At 37.1% G+C, this 22,719-nt stretch overlaps 1 protein-coding gene across 1 annotated transcript in view; it reads right to left on the bottom strand.

Annotated features, from left to right (window-relative positions):
* HOMER1 (homer scaffold protein 1) overlaps positions 1–22,719 on the bottom strand; it is a 93,615-nt gene that overhangs the window by 8,748 nt on the left and 62,148 nt on the right. Inside the window, exons 6-8 of the mRNA XM_079761071.1 lie at positions 2,965–3,121; positions 2,141–2,251; positions 975–1,055 (exon numbers count right to left, since the gene is read on the bottom strand). Of these exons, the coding sequence (XP_079617197.1) occupies positions 975–1,055; positions 2,141–2,251; positions 2,965–3,121 (349 nt within the window). The remainder of the gene's footprint in view (positions 1–974; positions 1,056–2,140; positions 2,252–2,964; positions 3,122–22,719) is intronic.

Genomic DNA, 22,719 nt, shown 5'->3' with positions numbered 1-22,719 from the left:
AAATTGGAAGCACACTATTCATGCAGAAAAAAGTGAGTAAAATTAATTAGACTGAAAAAATAAGAAGAGCACTGACTTGATTTCCATTAGGGCACAACTACTGCTTTAATTTATACCTTAACTAGAGGCCCGATGCACAAAATTCGTGCAAGAGTAGGCCTTTCTTCCTCTGGCTGCTGGCACCGGCTTCCCTCTGGCACCCGGAACCCAGGCTGGCTTCCCTCCAGCCACCAACCAGCAAAACTAGGACAGTAATTTCAGGGGAAAATGGGGGCCACCAACCAGTGAAACCCGGAACCCAGGCTTCATTCCGGCCACCTGCAGGCACCTGAGACGGCCCGGCTTCGTCTGGAAGGATATCCAGAATGACATCCAGAAGGATGTCTAGTCTAATTAGCATATTACTCTTTTATTATTATAGATTCAATGTAAAAAATTAGCAGAATTGCCGAAACCGGTTTGGCTCAGTGGATAGAGCGTCGGCCTGCGGACTCAAGGGTCCCAGGTTCAATTCCAGTCAAGGGCATGTACCTTGGTTGCGGGCACATCCCCAGTAGGGGGTGTGCAAGAGGCAGCTGATCGATGTTTCTAACTCTCTATCCCTCTCTCTTCCTCTCTGTAAAAAATCAATAAAATAATTTTTTTAAAAAAAATGAGCAGAATTTCTAAACTGAATTAAAACCATTTGAAAAGTTTCTTTAAATTCAGAGTATTTTTAGGTTAAAAGTAGAAATGTCTAAAATAATTTACTAAAGATAATTTATAAATGACTACCTATAATGTCTGTAAGCTATCTAAATGAAGTTATCAACTACTTTTTGAAAAATCTAAGCTTAGGCATGAATCAGAAGTCCTGGAAAAGAAAAATGACCAAGAATCTACAAAATGGAGTTTCAGAAAAAAGTCATTACTATGTGATAGAATGATTGATGCCTCCCTATGCAGAAATGAATAAACATTTTATTAGAGCTTACCTGCAGTTTCTGAGTCAGAGAGTCCCTCTGTTCTTGGAGTTCTCTGGCATTATCGATTTCTTGTTTTAATCTTTCTATTTCCTAGAAAAAGTAGAGCAATGTCTTTAACAACAACATTTAAGTGATATCAAGGAAAGAGAAGGCCCCATTTCCCCCCGAAATTACTGTCCTAGTTCTTTAAGACAATGATTTAAAGAACATTTACTTTAAATTCCTTAAAAAAGGTGAAAGGATAAAAAAAAAACAAATAGAAAAAGAAATTAACTCATAGACAGACAACAGTATGATGATTACCAGAGGGAAACAGAGATGGGGGGAGGTAGGAGAGAGTAAAGGAGGGACAAATGTATGGAGAGAGACTTGACTTGGGATGGTGAACCATATATATATAGAATTGTGCCCCTGAAACCTATATAATTGTATTAACCAATGGCACCCCAGTAAATTCAATAAAAAAATAAAGAGCATTCCTTTATGCTGACTTTTAGAGAGGTGAATTCATCTTTAAATATATATTTTTACTGATTTCAGAGAGGAAGGGAAAGGGACAGAGAGATAGAAACATCAATGATCGGCTGCCTCCTGCATGCCTTACACTGGGGATTGAGCCTGCAACCTGGGCACGTGCCCCACCCAGGAATCAAACTGTGACCTCCCAGTTCATAGGTCAATGCTCAACCACTGAGCCACGCTGGCCAGGCTGAATTCATCTTTATAGGCATGTTGTCTTGTGCAAAATAATCTTAAGAAACAAGCAACAAGTCTAACTTGATGGCTTTGGTATAGCACTGCTCAGAAACAGTCTGAACATTTTAAGGTTGTTTCAAGTTTTGAATTCTTCCCTGGGATATTAAATCTGACTGAAAACCAGAGAAAGCAACAGCTTCTAAAATTCATGTTACTTCTAATAGTTTCCTGTTGGTCATGTGGATACAACTCTCAGACAGAGAGTTGCATAATTGGTATGCAACAAGCAGTATCTCAGTCTGATGGCCTCAACATAGCTCATGACAACAGGAACAAGGATGGAGAAAATATGAACAAGGTTAGTATCACTCAAGAAAAATTTCATGCTAAAAAAACCCACACAGCCTTACCTTATTCCATCAAGTACATAGACTCTAATAGTTTAGCTAGATTACAGATGAGCAAAAAGTAGAAAGTACCTCTTCCTTTTCTTTCAGTGTTTCTTCCAGTTCTTGTATTGTCTGATTTAATTCTGTCTTATGGGTATGCACAGCATTTGCTTGACTACTAACACATTCAAGCTCAGTCACCTAAAATTAAATGAGAACTCAGGTTAAATTATATGAAAATCTCAAAGAATTTATTGCTGAAGAGATAACAGGCCCTTGATAGGTGGATAATGAATTTTGAATCAACATATGAAAATGAATTTTGAGAAATATTAAGATGAAAGAATAAACAGAAAAGATTCTTTAGAGATGTGGATTTAGGACAAAAAAGAGCAAAGGAAATAACTATTTACATGGGTTGGTCATGAAAAGGATAGGAAAACTTAAGTAACTAACGATAGTAGAAAATTCCTTTAAAAACTACTCATAACATTTAAAATCAGATATAGTCATCTGCCCTCCATCTGTAGCTTTCAAATTTAATTGAAAACTGGCCTTGCAGAGGTGAGAAATGTTTCTAATACATTTCCAAAATGTAAGAGAATCTGGAAGAAAAAATATGCTTAAAATACAACTTAAATATTTGATACTAGAATGTCTACATATTAATAGTTTCTCTTATGGCAAAAGATAGTTCTTCAGTCCATAGACTGACGGAGGGCCCAAACACAACATAACTTTTAATGAAAACACTTGCTATTTTTTGAGAGAACAGATATAATACAACCCATATATGCTCTGAGAACCAATGGAAATCTCCAAACGATGTCCCTGTGCTGAATCTACGTGTAAATTTCCCCTAATCAAGGAAATCTGCTAGCCATAAATTCCATGGACAGCAGCCCTGGACTTGCCCGCTTGTGCAGACGCTCTGCTTCCTCCTGATATGCAGCAAGTTGCTGTTTCCATTGTTTCACATTGGCAGTAGACTCCAACAGGGCTGCAGTGAGTTTGGCATTATTTCCTTTGAGGGTAGCCAGTTCAGCCTCCCAATGTTTGCTGATTGCTGAACTGAAATTAAAAAAAACAAAACTCTATCCATTATACTGAATATTATTGCCTTGAAAGGACAGCAGTACTCAGGTCTATCATTTGGTTCATAGTTCATGAATGTTTCAAAGACAATCCAAGAAGAATAAAAACACAAGTATTTCACTGAAATGCTCCTAGTAAAGAAATCTAGCACATGAGGAAATATAAAAAGTACCAAAGTAGTAGGCTTAATGTGGAAAAGTTCTACTCACTATAACAGATACAGGTATCTTACAGGAGAGTCTTTCTTTTTAAAAAACTTTATTTTTATTGATTTCAGAGAGGAAAGGAGAGGGAGAGAAAGAGAAATATCAATGATGAGAGAGAACCATCAATTGGCTGCCTCCTGCATGCCCCCTACTGGGGACCAGCCCAAAACCTGGGCATGTGCCCTGACTACTGAGCACACCAGCTGGGCTCTACCCATTCTCTTTTGAAGAATAAACATTATATCCTGAAAAATACCTATGAAGAAAACCTAATAATGTACTATATTTTTAAGAGCATCACAGCCTGAAGTACAACTTTATTCCTTCATATAAAACATATGAGGATGCCCTAGCTGATTTGGCTCAGTGGATAGAGCATCAGCCTGTGGACTGAAGGGTCCCAGGTTCGACTCTGGTCAAGGGCATATGCCCCGGTTGCAGGCTCGATCCCCAGTGGAGGCATGCAGAAGGCAGCTGATTGAGGATTCTCTCTCATCATTGATATCTCTCTCTCCCCCTACCTCTCTGAAGTCAATAAAAACATGTTAAAAAAAAAAAAACATATGAGGATGCTTCAATGTTTCAATAACATTTGGGACATGTAATAGAGTATTTAAAATTATTGGTGATTTATTTCATCTTGTTCAGAATTTTTAAATGGCCTAAATATTTTTTAAAATGCTGGAATAAATTTATTTCAGGTCATATGACAGACTAGACCTAGAAAATAATGATTTAATTTTTTAAAAATATATTTTATTGATTTTTTACAGAGAGGAAGGGAGAGGGAGAGAGAGTTAGAAACATCGATAAGAGAGAAATATCAATCAGCTGCTTCCTGCACACCCCCTACTGGGGATGTGCCCGAAACCAAGGTATCGAACCTGGGACCCTTGAATCCGCAGGCCGACGCTCTATCCACTGAGCCAAACCAGTTAGGGCTAATGATTTAATTTCTGATAGAATTTCCCTGTCACTGATAGAACAGAACTTAAAGCAATCATCTTTCACTGATAAGTTACCCAAAGTTAAGTATTTCAATCAAGACAATTTTCTACTACAAAGACAATTCTACTAGTTAGGAAGATCCCTTTTTTGATAATTCCTTTTTTTTTTTTAAATATATTTTTATTGATTTTTTTACAGAGAGGAAGGTAGAGGGATAGAGAGCTAGAAACATCGATGAGAGAGAAACATCCATCAGCTGCCTCCTGCACACCCCCCACTGGGGACGTGCCCGCAACCAAGGTACATTCCCTTAACCGGAATCGAACCTGGGACCTTTCAGTCCGCAGACCGACGCTCTATCCACTGAGCCAAACCGGTTTCGGCGATAATTCCTTTCTTAAACTTTCTAATGAAGAAAGAATTGCCTCCTTTCTCATTATTGAAGGGTTTGTTCCTATTAGTGAAGTTCTACTAACCTCATTCCATTAACTAACTAGTAATGATAATAGCTTTCTTTAATCCACATTTTGATGTTTGATGTTATTTGCATCACAAAACAAATGTTTTGATGGACTGATATTTTATAGTAATATTATATAAAAGAAAGCATAATTTCTATCATCAAGATTCCTAAAGCTCATCACGAATAATAAAACATATCAGCATTATGAGATCATTTCTGTGACATTCTTGCCAAAAACTCATAACTCTCATCCTAATTATGAGAAAACATCCTATAAACCCAAACTGGGAGACATTCTACAAATTAACTGATTGGTGCTCTTCAAAGGTGTCAAGAAGAGATAAGAATGAGAAAAAATGGAGGAGACTAAGAAGAAATAAGTAAATGCAATGTGAGATCCTGGTTAGGTCCTAGAACACAAAAAGGGACATTGGTGAAAATTGACATCTGCAGTTTAGTTAGAAGTATTGTATCAATGTTAATTTCCTGGTTTTGATCATTATGAGTATGAAAGATGTTAACATTAATGGAATCTAGGTGAGAGGCATACGGGAAATCTCTATACAGTTTTGCAACTTTTATATGTTTAAAATTAACTTAAAATAGAAAACTAAAAATGTTTCTAAAGGGTCCTGAAATTTTTTCATCAAAACATGAAAAAACAGAATCAAACAATTAGTTAAGCTATTAATTTAACAACCCATTTTTCTCCTTAAAAAGAAAGTTCTTTCTAATTCTTCTTTTGTGGAAGGATTTTCCGGTTTCAGATTTCCTGAGCCAAGTGTGCACTGATTCACCTGCTCTAACTGAATTATAGATTTTTTTAAAAACCACCTACCAATTGTTCCACTACCGAGATGAGTTTTATTTAAATGAGTTTTTCAAAACTCATAAAATTGTACAGAAGAGAGGGTAAATTTTACTATATATATAAATTATGCTTCAATTAAAACATTATTATCACACTACCAAAAGAAAAAAAAATAAAAGCTTTCTAAGCATTCCTAGATATTCCTTCTGTGACTGTAGCATTACAAATAATAAGAGCTGGAAAGTCTTCTTAAATGGGTAGAACGGTCTCTAAGCTGCTCCATTCATGTCTGTATTTATTGGCATGGGAAGAGACTGAGTGGGCAGGAAACAGAACAGCTGTGATATAATGAGAGTCCAAAACAAAAAGGAAGGAGGTGAGGGCATCTGGAGATGTTGATAAAAAGGAGACTGGAGAATTAGGATTATAGAGGCAGGGATACGCAAGGGAAAGGAATAGACAGCTGTAATTAAAATTAGTTTGGGGTCTGGCCAGTGTGGCTCAAGGGTTGAGTGTCGGCCTATGAACCAGGAGGTCACAGTTCCATTCCTGGTCAGGACCATTTTCAACAGGGGGCATGCAGGAGGCAGCCCATCAATGATTCTCTCTCATCACTTATGTTTCTATCTCCCTCTCCCTCTCCCTTCCTCTCTGGAACACACACACACACACACACACACACACACACACACACACACACTTAAAAATTGGCTTGGGTAAGGAAAAAACTGAAATGATGCCTCTGGAACAGGATAGAAAAAGATGAACGTATAAAGTCTTGATATACCATAATTTGTTTACTTCATATTCATGAACATGTCTTGATTCTCTAATATATTAAGTAGTGAGATTTGGCCACAGATAGGAAGTTCAATGAATTCCCACTAACTCTTTTCTTCCTTTACTCTGCAGAGCTCCAAAATATTGCTGATTGCACTTAAGAAAATAAATATTGAAGCAAATTATTTTATCAAATAATTGCATGCATATTGCACAAGACTACAATCAGCAATAACAATTTAAGACCTAACAGTCCTGAAATGAGTTCTACAGGAGACCAGTTCAATGCTAAGTTTGTGTGTTTCTGCATTTTCATATGCTTGGTTCCAACGTAAATAAAGATATGTTCTTAAGGCCATTTTGTAATATCAACCAAAAACTGCATTTCTTTTTTTGGTAAATTTGAATCTTTCAGGACATTCTTGCTTCTTCTACTTTAGGAGTGGCTTCATTAATAATCCATTTTTCTAGAGCACAATGTGAAATACAATTTAGAAAATAAAATATTTTTTATTTTTGTAATTTGCCCTGTTTTCTTCTAATATATTAGAATACCCTATATAATGTCAACTTATATAAAACATATGAGGATGCCCTAGCTGATTTGGCTCAGTGGATAGAGCATCGCCCTGCGGACTGAAGGGTCCCAGGTTCCCTTCAGTCGGCAGGGCGATGCTCTATCCACTGAATATACAATGAATTCCAAAGAGTATCCTGCAGGAAGTTCTACATGTGAGCTATCTGTTATCTCTGATGTGTTCAGCCCTTATATATAATTTTATTTATTTTTATTTTTTTTAAATATATTTTATTGATTTTTTACAGAGAGGAAGGGAGAGGGATAGAGAGTTAGAAACATCGATGAGAGAGAAACATCGATCAGCTGCCTCCTGCACACCCCCTACTGGGGTTGTGCCCGCAACCAAGGTACATGCCCTTGACCGGAATCGAACCTGGGACCTTTCAGTCCGCAGGCCGACGCTCTATCTACTGAGCCAAACCGGTTTCGGCCCTTATATATAATTTTAAATACTTGGCACACTTCTGCAATTTTGAGGAACAATGTTCCTTTCTTCTATCTACAACTCCTCCCCCTTTAGACTCATATTTAGCAGTACTTAATACCTTGGGATTAATTCTGATACCAAAACTTCAAGTTAGCATCTTACATTTCAGGAATATTGTTTTAAAAAATTGAGGTTCTCTGACTGCTAACTTGGTCTTTTTTTTTACAGGTACACTTTTGACAGTTTCACACCGAATAAACTGCTCACAAAGAAACACCTCAATTGTTCAGCTGGAGACACCCGTGAGTCAGAAGAGATTTTGAAATACCACTATGACCTCATGTCTGAGTGCTGGAATAAGGACAAAATAATTCTTTATTCCCATGACTGGTAAAGTTTCCCTTCAAACATGACCAGCTAGTTTCCTGCTGGCACTTCCGATCCAGAAGTCAGGGAAGGAGCTCAGAACATTCCAAAAACATCATCTGAAAGGTTCCTTAAGCTGGAATTTTACAATTTTCCTTTATCTAAAGTCAAAGTTCTACAAGAAAGCAGTCAACTTAGTTAAATTAGTTATGCAATATCCAGAAGATACTTCAAAAGTATCATCTAACAAAGTATTCTATCTAACAAAATAAGAGTCTATTGCATGAGCAAGGCACTTATTTAACCTGTGGAGTAAACCCTGTGTGTCCACGGTCAGTAATAGAAGTTAAGAAAACTGCCTCTCCTCCATGCCTGTAGGGGCTAGGATCCACCATCAGTTTCTAGAATAGCAGCGCCTTGCATGTGCTTCTTAAGCATGTTAATTATGTAGAATTGTGAAAAAATATCCAGATAAGGTTTTAAAAATAGACTGCAACAGGCTTACTTTTCGACATTATTCTCGGTGTGAATGGTGAGGTCACTCCCTAACTATGCAAATAAGACTGACTTAAGCACTTCACAATCCTGACTTGTCTCAGGATCGGCCTAGTGGTCTCTCTTCACTGCCCGCCCACACCTGTGAAGGCAGAAGCAGCCAACATGGACATCAACGCACCTGTGTGCCACTCTCTGGGCCACGTGCTCTCATGTTGGCGTGTTGGCCCCAACCTAGTTCCACTTAGAAACTAATGCTTCCTTCAATAGTGTAGGGTCCAAATTTGTTTCGTAATACAATTTAAGTTATCCTTTTAAATGAAAACAAAGTAATTTTGCACTGTTTATAATCAGGTGGGTTTTTTTTTTTCATCAAAAGGACTTCAGTGAGTAGGGATTTAAGGTCCTGCCATGCAGAGAGCCTCGTGTATGAAAGGCTTTTTCTACTAGATGTAGCTGAACGCTTTAATTTGCCTAAATGCTTAATAAGGTGTCTCTCAAAGCTTACTGTAATTTTGGCAACTCCTTTGGTTACTTCCTTATCCTTGAGGTCCTGTTATCAGGTGTTCCCAGTGTTCTGTTCCTATCGTCCTGTTGGTACCTGCTTCTTCTGACCCATGCTTTCAATGTATGCCTGGGTAATCCCCGGAGTCTTACATTCCAGCTCAAATTCCTTCCCTGCCTCACAACCCATCATCTTTGCACATAGCCTGCCATCCAGAAACTAATGGCTACATGTAAACAGATAACGATATATTTGCTGATACTTTTAAAGACAGTCCCTGTAGTAAACTGGAAATAACTTGGTCATATTCTGGAAAACATGGTGTTTAGAATTTTAGAATTAAGTATTAAAGCTTTTAATAAACAGTGGCTTGGAAGAAAATCTCAGACAAGAGGGAGGTAGTTTTAAAAGAAACACTATATCACCAATGTTATTGATATCCATAATACTAGGTTGAAAAACATGGACATAAACTATAATAAACAATGAACCAGAGGAGTTGTACTCTGAATATTATGAAATTACAGGAACATCTTAAACCACTTATCTATTACCCATGTATAAAAGTAGTTACAGAGACCCATTGCCATCTATATCCAAATAAAGAGCTGGTATAGTCAGTTTAATTGACAATATTTTCTTGGTAGCATGTAAAATAATGGTGTCCTATTATCAAACATCTAAACTTAGATAAAATGTAGAATTTTATTTATTCCTGGTAAAGAAAATGAAACACCACTGACTTTTTGGAGGAAGTTATAAAATTAATCTGAAACAAATTACTTCAAAATGTAATAATGCATGTGTTTATCAGTCTATAAGTAGAAATTCCTAAGTTGTAAAGAATATTGTTAAATGTATACACTAAACAAGAACCATTGTGAAACAGTGGTTATAAGTATAGGTTCAGGTACAACTACAACTGGTACAATGTTACATGTCCATTATATGTCAACTTTTAATAAAAGCATAGACTCAGAAGTCTATTGACTTGGTTCAAACTGTGGCTCCAGCCTTTTGCTAGTTATGGGACCCGAGGCATGTTATCTAACCTCATTAGGTCTGTTTCCCCATCTGTAAAATTAGGATTACTATTAACTATCCTCATTGGGTGACTCTGAGGAATAAACAGCCCATATAAAAGTACCCTTGCCAAAACCAGTTTGGCTCAGTGGATAGAGCATCGGCCTGCGGACTGAAAGGTCCCAGGTTCGATTCCGGTCAAGGGCATGTACATTGGTTGCGGGCACATCCCCAGTAGGGGGTGTGCAGGAGGCAGCTGGTCGATGTTTCTCTCTCATCGATGTTTCTAGCTCTCTATCCCTCTTCCTTCTTCTCTGTAAAAAATCAATAAAATATATTTTAAAAAAAGAAAGTTATTCTTCTAAAAAAAAAAAAAAGTACCCTTGAAGAAAGCACATAATACACACTCAATTGTTAGTATATTCCAAATGCACAAGCAATAAAGAATCTTGAAAGAATCTTCAGTGAGCTATGAAAAAGCTAAAAAGATTTAACATTAAATATTTTAAGGGAGATAATTTTTATTAGTGATGTACACAATTTAAATAGATGAAATTTAAATCATATCCACATCAAGTATGTACTTAATGAATTCTGTCATTGTCCTTAGGTACTACAGATGTATTATCCTATATAATAAAGAGGTAATATGCAAATTGACTGTCACACCCTCACAAGATGGCTGCCTATGACCAGGTCAGCAGGGGGGCAGTTAGGGGTGATTAGGTTGGCAGGGGGGCATTGATGGGTGACTAGGCTGGTGAGGGGGGGCAGTTGGGGGCGACCTTGCCGGCAGCAGGGGGCAGGGGCGACCAGGCTGGCAGGCGGGGCAGTTAGGGGCAATCAGGCTGGCACACAGAGGCAGTGAGGGGTTATCAGGCTGGCAGCAGGGGCAGTTAGGGGCAACCAGGCAGGCAGGCAGGCAAGCAGGTGAGTGATTAGGAGCCAGCGGTCCGGGATCGGGCCTAAACCAGCAGTTGGACATCCCCCAAGGGGTCCCTGATTGGAGAGGGTGAGGGCTGGGCTGAGGGGCCCCCCTGTGCACAAATTTCGTGCACCAGGCCTCTAGTCTATATATTTATATATAAAACCCAAATATGCAAATAGACCAAACGGCAGAACAACCAAACAACCAGTCGTGCGCTATGATGTGTGCTGACCACCAGGGGGTGCGTGCGGAACATGGTGGGTGTTGGCCACAGTAGGATGGTGGAGCAGGTGAGCTGCTGCTTGAACCTGCTGCCAGTGCCTGGCGCCGGTCCTGATCACTTGGCACCGTTAGCGGGTGCGAGCGGGGCCAGTGCCGTCAGTGCGTGGGGGCAGCGGCAGCGGAAGCGGGGCTGCCAGCAGACAGGGGGCTGGGGGTGGTAGCGGGAGGGGCTGGGCAGGGGCGCGGAGAATGAACCGAGACCCGCCCTTGTGCCCACCGCAGCCTCGTGGCCCAAAGTTCTTTTTTTCTTTTTAAATATATTTTATTGATTTTTTTACAGAGAGGAAGGGAGAGGGATAGAGAGTTAGAAACATCGATGAGAGAGAAACATCGATCAGCTGCCTCCTGCACACCCCCTACCGGGGAGGTGCCCACAACCAATGTACATGCCCTTGACTGGAATCGAACCTGGGACCTTTCAGTCCGCAGGCCGACGCTCTATCCACTGAGCCAAACCGGTTTCGGCCCCCAAGTTCTTTTCAAGGTGCATGAATTCGTGCACTGGGCCCCTAGTTTATAATAAGTTTACGCCCTTGGTGTAGGCCTCAGAATAAATTTAGCCAGTTAATGGAGTGAGAAAATAAGTGAACAGGAATGATTCTCATAAAGTGGTGAGGTTGATTTCTGATTGTGAGAGGAGAGAAGGGAAGGTGAAATCTGAATCTAAACGACATTACATTTACCACATAAAAACATTCTACACTTTTGGCAGTTTCCCATTTGGTTTTAGAGGGCACAAAAAGTCTAGTTTTACTCCCACTTTTTTATTCACTAAAATGGAGGGAGCCACAAACCCACTAAAAAGAGTCCCTTAAAAATTCCCCGGCTGCCGTCACTGCTCCTAGCAGTAACCGAAGCATGCCTATGTGCTAGAGTAGCTCTCACGGAAGACGGCTGGGTACTGCAACATCCCCTAACATTCACCTACTGCTGGCCTGGCACTGCCTTCTGTGGTCTTTGCCATGTGCCTTAAAGTAGCAGTCAGTCTCCAAGGAAAGGCGATAAAAGATGAAGAAACCACAGGAGGTCCCAATTTCACTTCACTTCTACTTTTTACTCTCACTGCAGGTCTCCCCTACACACGATGATCTAAAACGTATAAAGGGATTTCCTTTTAAAATTTAAAATAGCCTATTCTAAGGTAGGAGGTGTGGATACCAACGTGTTGCTCAAAAGATATTTACTTGTCAAAGGCTCAAACTACTTTACAGGCATTTTAAATATTTTAATGTTAACCATACTTTCCCTGCATCATGGTTGGGTATAGAATCTAAGGGAAGGGAGTAAAAAGCTAGTCAGTGCTAGTTCATAAGTGATAAAAAAATTTATTCAAGGCAATATTGTGTGTTATGCATCTACTACCTTCATACAAGTCACTATTTGTGTTGTTTTCCCTTTTATAAAAAACTAATCAGTAACTAAAAACTTTCTTTGGTATTCAGAGCATGATGTTAGATTATCCTATTGAAGAGAAGTCTTCGGGGAAATCGCCTACATAAGTGAAGAATTACGTTTCTCTAATCTCTTATAAGTATACACCTATCCTGTGCAAAGAGTGAGGTCAATTAATTTTAAGACTGTCCTTTATTTATAGGAAAACAGCATTAAAGCGTTATAGTTTATTCAAGACAGAAATGAATATCTTTATCTGTCCATCCATAATTTGATTTAATTTTGGAAGCTAAGGTGCCTCTGTTTCCTTGCAAAGTAGGTCACTTATGGAAAATCCATCCTAAAAATTGATTAGCACAATATTTAGTAACGTTGGGGAAAACATTATAAATAAAATAATAGAATTCACTCTCAATACTGACAGAATATAAAATGCAATCAACAGAGATTTTGATAAAGCTAAAATTGGATGGAAATATATGAATAATTTTACAGTAAAATCTGTTTTCCAATTTCCTGTCATGAAAATTTTTCATTCTTTTAGAAACCAGTTGTAATCAATAATTTGATCATTGTTTGATACTCAGAATTTTGTTTAAATTTGTTTTTAAAGAGAAGGCCATAGTCAAAAGACATACCTTCAAATTATTTAAATGTTTAGTATGAACAATATTCTACTTGCAACAATTACTGCCTGTTAGTTATGGTGATCATCATTCCCCACTTTATTTATTTAATGCATACATGATCTTCATAAGTAATATGCAAAAGTAAGGGCCCTGATCACAATGAACTTTAAGGAGGGGGAGATGCTAAGTGAATACAGCTCAGGATTAATAATAGCTTAGTCCACTACTGATGGAAACCAAACTCTGTTACAACTCTGAGGACCAATCTAGGTGATGAAGACTGGCTATTCTCTAACTCCAGGTTAGTTCAGCAAGAGTCACCACTTGAGCTACAGAATATGACACAACTGAAATCGATCAGCAGGCTATTCGCTTTGTGTTTTTTTCTAGTAATGCTGGCAGACTTGAGCATGCCCATCCCATAAACTTCCTTTCCCTTGATCTAACACCCTCTTTTGTAATCTGTGACTCTGAGTTTTTCTCTGTGTGAAGCTACCACATACGATATCAAGACCAGTAATGTGGGCTTCATTTATAGCAAGCTTAAGCATCTGAATTAACTGACCCAGACTATGAAACCCAAATGCTGCAGTGGAGGGGACTTTCTGTCTTCCATACAATAGCAACAAAGCTAGGACTTGAACTGAGACACCTGCCTTAAGGTTTTTTTCCAACTAAAACATAATGTCTTTTTTCATATGGGCTTGCAATGACTGACGACTTTTTCCCTTGCCTTATAACTAGTTAATAATCTCCATGATTAGTACTAATTTACAGAAAACTAATAGATCATGTTCACTGCAGCATTATTCACTATAGCCAATATAGAGAAACAAGCTAAGTGTCTGTCAATGGATGACTGGGTAAAGATGAAATATGATTCATACACAATGGAATATGATTCAGCCATGAGAAAGAACATCCTGCCACTGGTGACAACACGGATGGGCACTGAGGGCATTATGCTAAGTGAAATACAGAGAAAGACAAATACTGTATGCAATCACTTATATGTGGACTCTAAAAAAGCTAAGTGTAGAGAAACAGAGACTAGGGGTGAGGGGGTTGGGGAAAAGGAATCAAGATGTTGATCAAAGAGTACACACTTTCAGCTATTAGGTGAGTAAGGTCTTGGGATCTAATGTACAGCACAGTGATTATAGTTAACAGTACTTGAAAGTTGCTAAGAGAGTAGATCTTAAATGTTCTGACCACACAGAAGAAATGGTAATTATGTGACCTGACCTAGGTGTTGGTTAAGGCTATGGTGATAATCATTTTATAATATATAAGTGTATCAAATCAACACATTTTACGCCTTAAACTTACAGAATATTCTATGCCAATTATATCTCAGTAAAGCTGGGGAAAAAGACGGGTGAAACTATCTATCTAACTATCCATCTATCTATCTATATCTATATATATAAAGTGCTAATATGCTAAGTGTCCCTTTGGGAGTTCAACCGGGAGACAGGAAGTTCGATCGCTCACTATGATGTGTGCTGACCACCAGAGGGCAGTGCGGAACATGGCGGGCGACCAGCTGCAGTGGGGCGCTGAGACATCCACTGAGGGAGCGAGGGAAGGAGGAGGCAGGAAGGTGGAGAGGCGGGGAACCTGATCAGCCCTGATTGGCGGCCCGATCTAGGGACCCTACCCATGCACAATTTCATGCACTGGGCCTCTAGTATGTAAATATAGATTTGGAAAGCTAAAGCTAGTTTCCATGCTCAATTTCTTCAAGAATTATATTAAAACTAGAGGCCTGGTGCACAGATTTGTGCACCAGTGGGGTCCCTCGGCGTGGCCTGCTGGGATTGGGCCAAAACCGGCAGTCCAACGCTGCCTGCTGCTCCTGCCTGCTGCTTCTGCTCATCCCAGCCCCAGTGCACCTGCTGCGGGCTTGCACCCAGTCAGTCCCCAATTGGAGAGGTGCACCCTGCATCTGGTGCCTGTTGGGTCAGCTGAGTGGTGCTCCCACTGTGGGAGCACACTGACTACCAGGGGGTAGCTCCTGTGTTGATGTCTGCCCCCTGGTGGTCAGTGTGCATCATAGCGACCGGTCATTTGATCGTTCGGTTGCTTAGGCTTTTATATATATATAGATGACATGATCTATGGCAACCACTTATATAAGCAATTTAAAAATGTTAATCTCTTGAGACTATAGTTAAATTAATTTTTCATATGCGTTTTTTGTAAAAGGGAATAGAGAAATTTAAGAAAAACATTTTAGATTCCATTTACTAATACCACTTAACACTATATTCATAAATGATCAACCAGACAGGGCTAGTGATATTCTAGATTTATAACACAGTCATAGTATCTCTTAATATTTTTAGCAATTGAGAACCATATGACAAATACTATAAAATTTGGGCATTTATACATTTTGGCTCTTGGGTTCTATTTGGAGAAGACAGACAAAATTAAGGAAGTTTAAGTTCATTTTGTTATCAATGCATTAAGATGTGCATTGTTAGGCCCTGCCCAGTAGCTCAGTTGATTAGAACATCACTGTAATATACCAAAGTTGTGGGTTCAATCCCCAGTCAGGGAACATATAAGAATCAACTAATGAATGCATAAATAAGTAGAACAAGAAATCAATGCCCCCCCCACTTTCTCTCTCTCGCTCTTTCTCTCTCTCTCTCTCTCCCCCTCTCAAAGCAATAAATAATTTTTTAAAAGATTTGCATTTCTAATTCATTAAGTCATGTGACACTAGCATTTCGATGATTAGATAATTAAATAGGCTGTCTGTTTATGTAATTTCTGAACTTAATTTAGCAATCAATGATAAATTAATAGTATTTATCGCCTTTTATGTGTCTAGTGTTTTGGGGCATATGTATAATGACATTTTTCTCATCCTCAAAGGAATTCCTACCCTAACTGTAGAAAAAAATCTGACATATAAGAAATAGTTGACCAGTCACATGATTTACAAATATTTATTATCACCTACTACGTATCAAGTACTCTACCAGACAATTGAAATTCAAAGATGAAATAAATATGGCTATTGCTCAAAAGCCATACAAAGTAGAGGCTAGAAATATCTTTAACTTTTCTTATTCCCTTGCTCTCAAAGCTACACAATGAACAATTCTCTCATTTCTTCCATCCTTATTTTTCTCTATAGTTTTTTTCACTGTCACTACCATGACCTCAGATGAAGACACTAAACACCTAATTGTTTCAAGGCAAAAGCAGATGCTCCCCCCTCTGTCTGGACTGCTCCTTCCCCACTCTCCTGGGGCTGCTTCTATTCTCAAGGATGAGTGATGTGTGACTCCTCAAGGCCTACTATTCTATCCAGCCATACCACTGCCCCAATACCTGCCCTCTCCCTCTCTCTTTGATCTCTACTTTCATGATACTACTCATAACAGTCATTATACAGGTATTTATTTAATTAGGTTTTTTTGTTTCCCACTTAAGTTTAAACACCATGAAAACAGAGATGTTTTTCTTGTTTGCAAATGTACCCATAATGCCCGACATTTAAATATGTCAAAAGAATGTAAAAGGAAGTATGAGATCAGGGAGTATGGACGTAGCCAGGGAGAGAGCTGGGGCTCTTTGGGGCTTCTGAAGCACCCCATGAATCACTACCTCTCATCATCACAGATAACTGTCATACCGCTTATGTAGTCTACAGTCTCACAAAGCTCCTTGAGGGCAATTCTACTCATTTTTTTTCCAAACAGACATGCCAGATAAATGATTTTGAATAAATGAGTATTAAGATGGACCTACATGTGGATAATTGCCAGAAACAGCTGGTCATGCCGAGTTAGGCCACTGATTGCTTTTGTGTGTGGCTCATGGAGATGTTACATATACAACTTGTTAGTCATTTAATGACTTCCAAGCCATATGATTCTATATAGACATATGCATACATATAAAAACACTCCACAAGGATAATTGTGCCTCCCATTCTCTGGACATGGTTTTCAGTTTTAACATCTGGTTGAAATCATTGGTTTACAGTTTTAAACTCTTTACCTTCAAATAAAATTTAGCACCTACTTTTTGAACCATTCAGGGCCTATTAACCATCTTTTGCAAAATACTTGTGAAGCTATTTAAAAATTTCAACTTGCTGCTCTCAAGAAATAACTTCTGCTATGAGGCCCCTTCTAGATACCGATAAGCTGCCTTAGCTTACATGCACATCTGAGAACTCTTAGGACAAGTGTGGTCTGGAAACATTAAAGTTAGCTCTAAGCAGAAATAAAACCATTAGCCAGCTACTTAGTAAATACCCAGATTGTATTCTTAACTATATTACTAAGCTAAGAAAGCATAGTATAAGTTTACTCACACAAATTACCCAAACCTAAGATCCCCTAATAATTTTCCTTTGCTTGCAGCTATATAATAAAGAATACTAAGACTACACACACACAAGTGTACACACTGAACTCTGTTAAGATATTTGCCAAAAGAAAGATATTTGCCAATGTAAATAACTATAAAATCAACATGACCATGTTGACTTAACCTAAATACATAATACATTCTTAAATGAATTAAATGCCTACAGACCTAATACTTATTCATGAACTTCAACTGCACATTTAAAGATTCATAACCTGTTTTTGTGCCAAATAATAAATGAATTTTGTTAGCTATTATTTCTTTCAAGTTTGGTCTCCATATAGAAACTTAAAATTTCTTTATGATAAATGAGGGGAAGATAGGAGCAGAGAATCAAAGGATTAGAGTCAAATTCTAATTCTGGTATCTATAGGTTTTTTTAAAGATTCCCTAATATCCTTACACCTCAGATTTTCACCCTGAAAAATAGGGAAATTATATCTGTTCTGCTTCTCATAAGACAATTATAAAACAAAATGAGTAGAGGAAAGACTATAAAAAATTATAAAAACCTAAGTTTAGGTATAAACCCATCTACACCTAATCTTTAATGAATAGATTTCCATGTACATCAAACTACCTAATCTTTAGAAATACTAAGGACAGTGCACCTAGCCAAGCATTCACAGTTCTAAACTAACATGAATGGACAGTTATAAGATGATCTCTAGAGGGAAAAAAAAATGAAAAAGAACAAAAATGATATTTCTCTCAGTCAGTATCACTGAACTTCAGTGAGTTAAAAGCAAGGAGTATCCTTCCCTGGTCTTTCAGGGTATAATGCTTTCTTCCTATAATTAGTCTACAAGTGATGTTAGACTGAGGTATCACTCACAGGTGAGACATCAACACCATGCCAAGTGCTAAATGCCTTCAATATTATTTCCCAGACAGAGCCATATGTTACTTATTAAGTTATATATCTTACTTTCCTCCAAAACAGCATGTCAGATTTCACCATTTTCCATTGTTTCCATAACAGCTACTGCATAAAGCAAGTTTCTTTCAGTTTGCTGTTTTATTTTATACGGTTAAACTCCATTCCCAAGTATAGAAGATTTATGAAGTTTAGAAAATTTATTATTCATTATGGGTTTCCATCTCTAAGTTTAGCTATTAAGGAGCAGTATAGTTCAGAAATGTATCCATTACAATAATCCATTCAAGGACATTATGATGTTATGCTACCTCCTATGTTAGTGCCCTCATTTCAAATGAATCTATCGTTGAAAAGTAAGAACTGGTGGATCACATATTTTGAATCCACAGTGCCATCTGGAAGGAATTTAAATTATGTGTGCACACAATGTGAAAGCAAGGACACAATACTTCTTTTTCCTAATGTGCTATGTAAAGAGGTAGCTAATTTGACGTAGGTAATAGATTCTTTTATGTAGCACAGTAACATATCGATGTTTTTAAGGATTATAAACTCAGCACTACCTCACGCCCAGGATTATAAACTCAGCACTACCTCATGCCCAGCCACAGAAGACTGACCACGAGAGGAATCTCATTCATTTCCTGGACTACAGGGATGATCATGTTAAGATAATCAAGAGAAAGGGCCTTAGAAATCATTATTCACTCCCCTCTTATTTTACTTAATAGATGAGGAAACCAGTTCAGAGAGATGAAGTGATTTGCCTAAATGAACGCTATTGGTGGCACAATCAAAAGAACCCAAGTTCAACCCCTTTATTTTTGAGAGGGATATAATGATAAGAATGTGTTTTATTTTCAGAGATCAACGAAGTGATCACAAAACCACTATATTATACACATTTTCTCCCAGGAAATTATCCTCTCTAGAATTAAATCAGACTCAGGATGCATTCTATGAACTGTTATTTCCACAATAAAATGGGCACTGATACAAGATAGCCCTTGTAAGTTTTAAAGATCAGAAAAGTAATACTGTTAAGGTAATGACTAATACTGTTATATTTCTTTATTATTTCTGAGGCATATGTTCACCAACTTTAACATTCGCTTTCTATGGCAGACTGATTAGAAGAAAACATATATTAAACTAGATGTAATCATATTTCAGAGAAAAAGAAAGCACTCTTACTCTAGTATTAGTAATAACTTCTCAGTATTAGATCCCACTTTGGTGTTAAAACAACAGTAGGGGCAATAGAAACCAGGTTCAGAAATAATTTTCAAAGAAGCTTCATTTTATGAATGGTTATACATAAAATTGATCAATAATTTCTTAATTTTTCTCAAACTAGCTCAAACTACATAGTGTTTTTCTCATTATTATGAGGTTAGAATTTCCAAAATATTATTCTTGCTGTGTATTCAAAGATATGAGCATTAAACTGGATAAAGAATAATATACTATGGACCAATTTACATCATTCATCTCAGGAGTAGATATGAATGTATACATAAAATGCTGCAATAATGGCTAATTATGAAACTATTGAAAGAGAGCAAACAAAGGATAAACTGAGTCAGCCAACGAAAGGCTCCTTCTGTAGTTCCCACTGTTACACAAGTTAAATAAGTGAGTGGATTTTGTGCTATGTATATGACATATGGAGCAGTAGGATCTCTAGCACAGTGAAGTATACAAGGTTCATCTAAAGCTATTTATTTTTTTAAGTGAAGGATATAAAAAAATTCTGATTTTAAGCACTTTCTTGATCCCAACACACTTAACCTAGCACTGTGCCCTTTCTCCTTTTTATAGTGTATAGAATAAGTTATAAAACAAACATTTAAATGATATAGTAAGAATACATTTTCTAAATTATTTGTTTACAAATACCAGATTATAAGCCCAAACCCCTAAATTCACATTGAATTGATATGCCTTTTGATACTGTTACACAGTAAGAACAAAGCAGTAGAACACAGACATCTGACTGCAATTTTAAAGTCTCACTGTGGAAGCCATTATCTGTTCACATACTTTATCTACTAGTAAGCTTTGACTTGCAAAAATCAAATTGATTTATTTATGTGAAATACAAAATGCTATACAATTACTTCCTATCCTAGGTTGTAAAAATAAAATTGTACAAATAAAAGCAAATTCTGCAGGCTATCAAGAATTTTCTATGCATGAATTTTAACTCATATTTAAATTTTTTTCATTTATTTAGTATAGGCAGATTTTCTTTCTGACTCATCAAATCGATATTCCTACAGTAACCCTATTTTTAATGAAAATATTACTAAGATTTCACTTCTACCTAATAACAGAGTGTTACTGTTTTTACTTGTCTGAATTCTGGTCATCTCTACACAAGCTTGAACCTCGTTTCAAGATTTTCATTTAATTTCTTTAAATTACATCTATTTCATTGTGTTTTTCATATTTTTTATTCATTTGAATTTGATGAGTTACCTTTTATCTTAGAGAAATGAATAATCAAATCTCAACTAAATAAAAGGGGAAACCAGACACTTTTACTTTAGCACTTCTTTAATTATAACTGTATAAAAGCTTAGTTGAAAAAAAATCAGTGCAACATTTCATGCAGTTAAATTATTTACAAGGATGTTCATTAATAAGTCAAATATAACTCCATTATCTTATTGAAATTTCAATATACCTGATATCCATTCATAGCCATAGGAAAGCACTTGCAAATTTTAAAAGAAACAAAATCTTATAATTACAGAAACTATCAACAAGGAGACAGTCAAGAGTTATCAACACTACACTCTTAGAAACATTTAAAATTTGCCTCACAACAAGCCTGTGAGGTGGGGAGTGAAGTGTTCTCATATGACAACCAAAGAAATGAGGATCAGATTACATGTAGGAAAATGGCTACATTGAGTTTTAAAAGAAATGGCATCTATGAACCAGTTCTACTTTGAAGTCCAGGAAAATTAAGTTGCTTAGTATTTTCACTATCTTTATCAGGAATAATAGCTATTTTGATTTTCAAAAAAACAAAAAATGTTCTTCATCAAGGGCTTTTGAGTCTTCTGAAAATTAAGTGGAGCAAATATAATAATAGTATTTTGCCAAAAAAAAAAACATGTGATGCCATGCCAAGTCATTTTTTTTCTTCCAAGATATCTTAAATGGAAATATCTTAAATGCCATGTAGGCATTCACAGGAATTCACACGGTTAAGTGTCTTCTTTAAAAGTATTACTTCTTTTGACTCTTCAAAGTTAAAACTGTGATGATTGTGTCCTTTTAAATTGCCTTGTTTCTTCCATGTTAGTTTCTCTCTCTCTCTTGGTCAGGGATTACTTGCATGGTTTCAATTAGAATAAACTTCAGATCCTCTTCTTCCATGGGAAATGGTGACTCCAATAAGTTCCAAAACTAAAGGTGGTCACAGAAGTCATCTACCAAGGAAAATTGGTTGTCTCCATAGTAGGAAAAAAAGTCCAATTGGAGAAATGATCTTTTCTGACTTTCAAAAAAAAACAAAAAACTATCCAGTAGGTATCAGAATGTAAGGAAATAAGAAGTCCAGCTTTTCCATTAAAAACAAAAATATTAATGGGGAAAAAACACCTAAAAAATGAGAAATGTAGTGGAACTTCTTCAACCTGATAAAGAGCATCTAAAAAAAACAAAACCCATAGCTAATATCATGCCTAATGGTAGAAGACTGAAAGTGTTCCCCCTAAAATAGGGAACAAGACATGGATGTTCATTCTTGTCATTTCTATTCTGCATTGTACTGGAAGTTCTAGATAGGGCAACGAGTCAAGAAAATGAAATAAATGACATCAAGAATGGAAAGGAATTATTTCACTTAGCATAATGCTCTCCAGTTCCAAATAAGCCAGTCAGAGAAAGATAAATATCACATGATCTCACTCATATATGAGATATAATGATCAACATAATTTGATGAACAAGAATAGATCGATCTAGAGACAAATGGTAGGGGAGGGGGGTTTAGAGAACAACCAAAGGACTTGTATGCATGCATATTAGCATAACCAATGGACACAGACACTGGGGCGATGGGGGCTTGCCCGGGGTGGGAATGGCTTGCGGGGGGGGGGGGGGGGGGGGGAGTCAATTGGGGAAAAAGGAGACATATGTAAAACTTTAGACAATAATAAAAAAAAAGAATGGAAGGAAAGAAGTAAAATGATCTCTATTTGCAGATGACATGATTTTGTATAAATCCTAAGGAAGCTACCTAAAAACTATTAAAACTAATAAATGAGATTACTAAAAAAATACTTCCACTAATAACAGCAGCAAAAAGAATAAAATACATAGGAATAAATTTAACAAAAGAAGTACAAAACTTATATTCTGAAAGCTAAAGAATTTTTTGAAAGAAATTAAAGAAGAGCTAAATAAATAAGAAATCATCCCATGTTTATAGATTGATAGACTTAACAT

The sequence above is a fragment of the Cnephaeus nilssonii genome (genome assembly GCF_951640355.1).
Source record: "Cnephaeus nilssonii genome assembly, chromosome: 2".
In the NCBI taxonomy this organism is placed as follows: Eukaryota; Metazoa; Chordata; class Mammalia; order Chiroptera; family Vespertilionidae; genus Cnephaeus; species Cnephaeus nilssonii.
The sequence above is the reverse complement of the archived record's forward strand: the minus strand, read 5'-3'. Positions and strand labels throughout refer to the sequence as shown.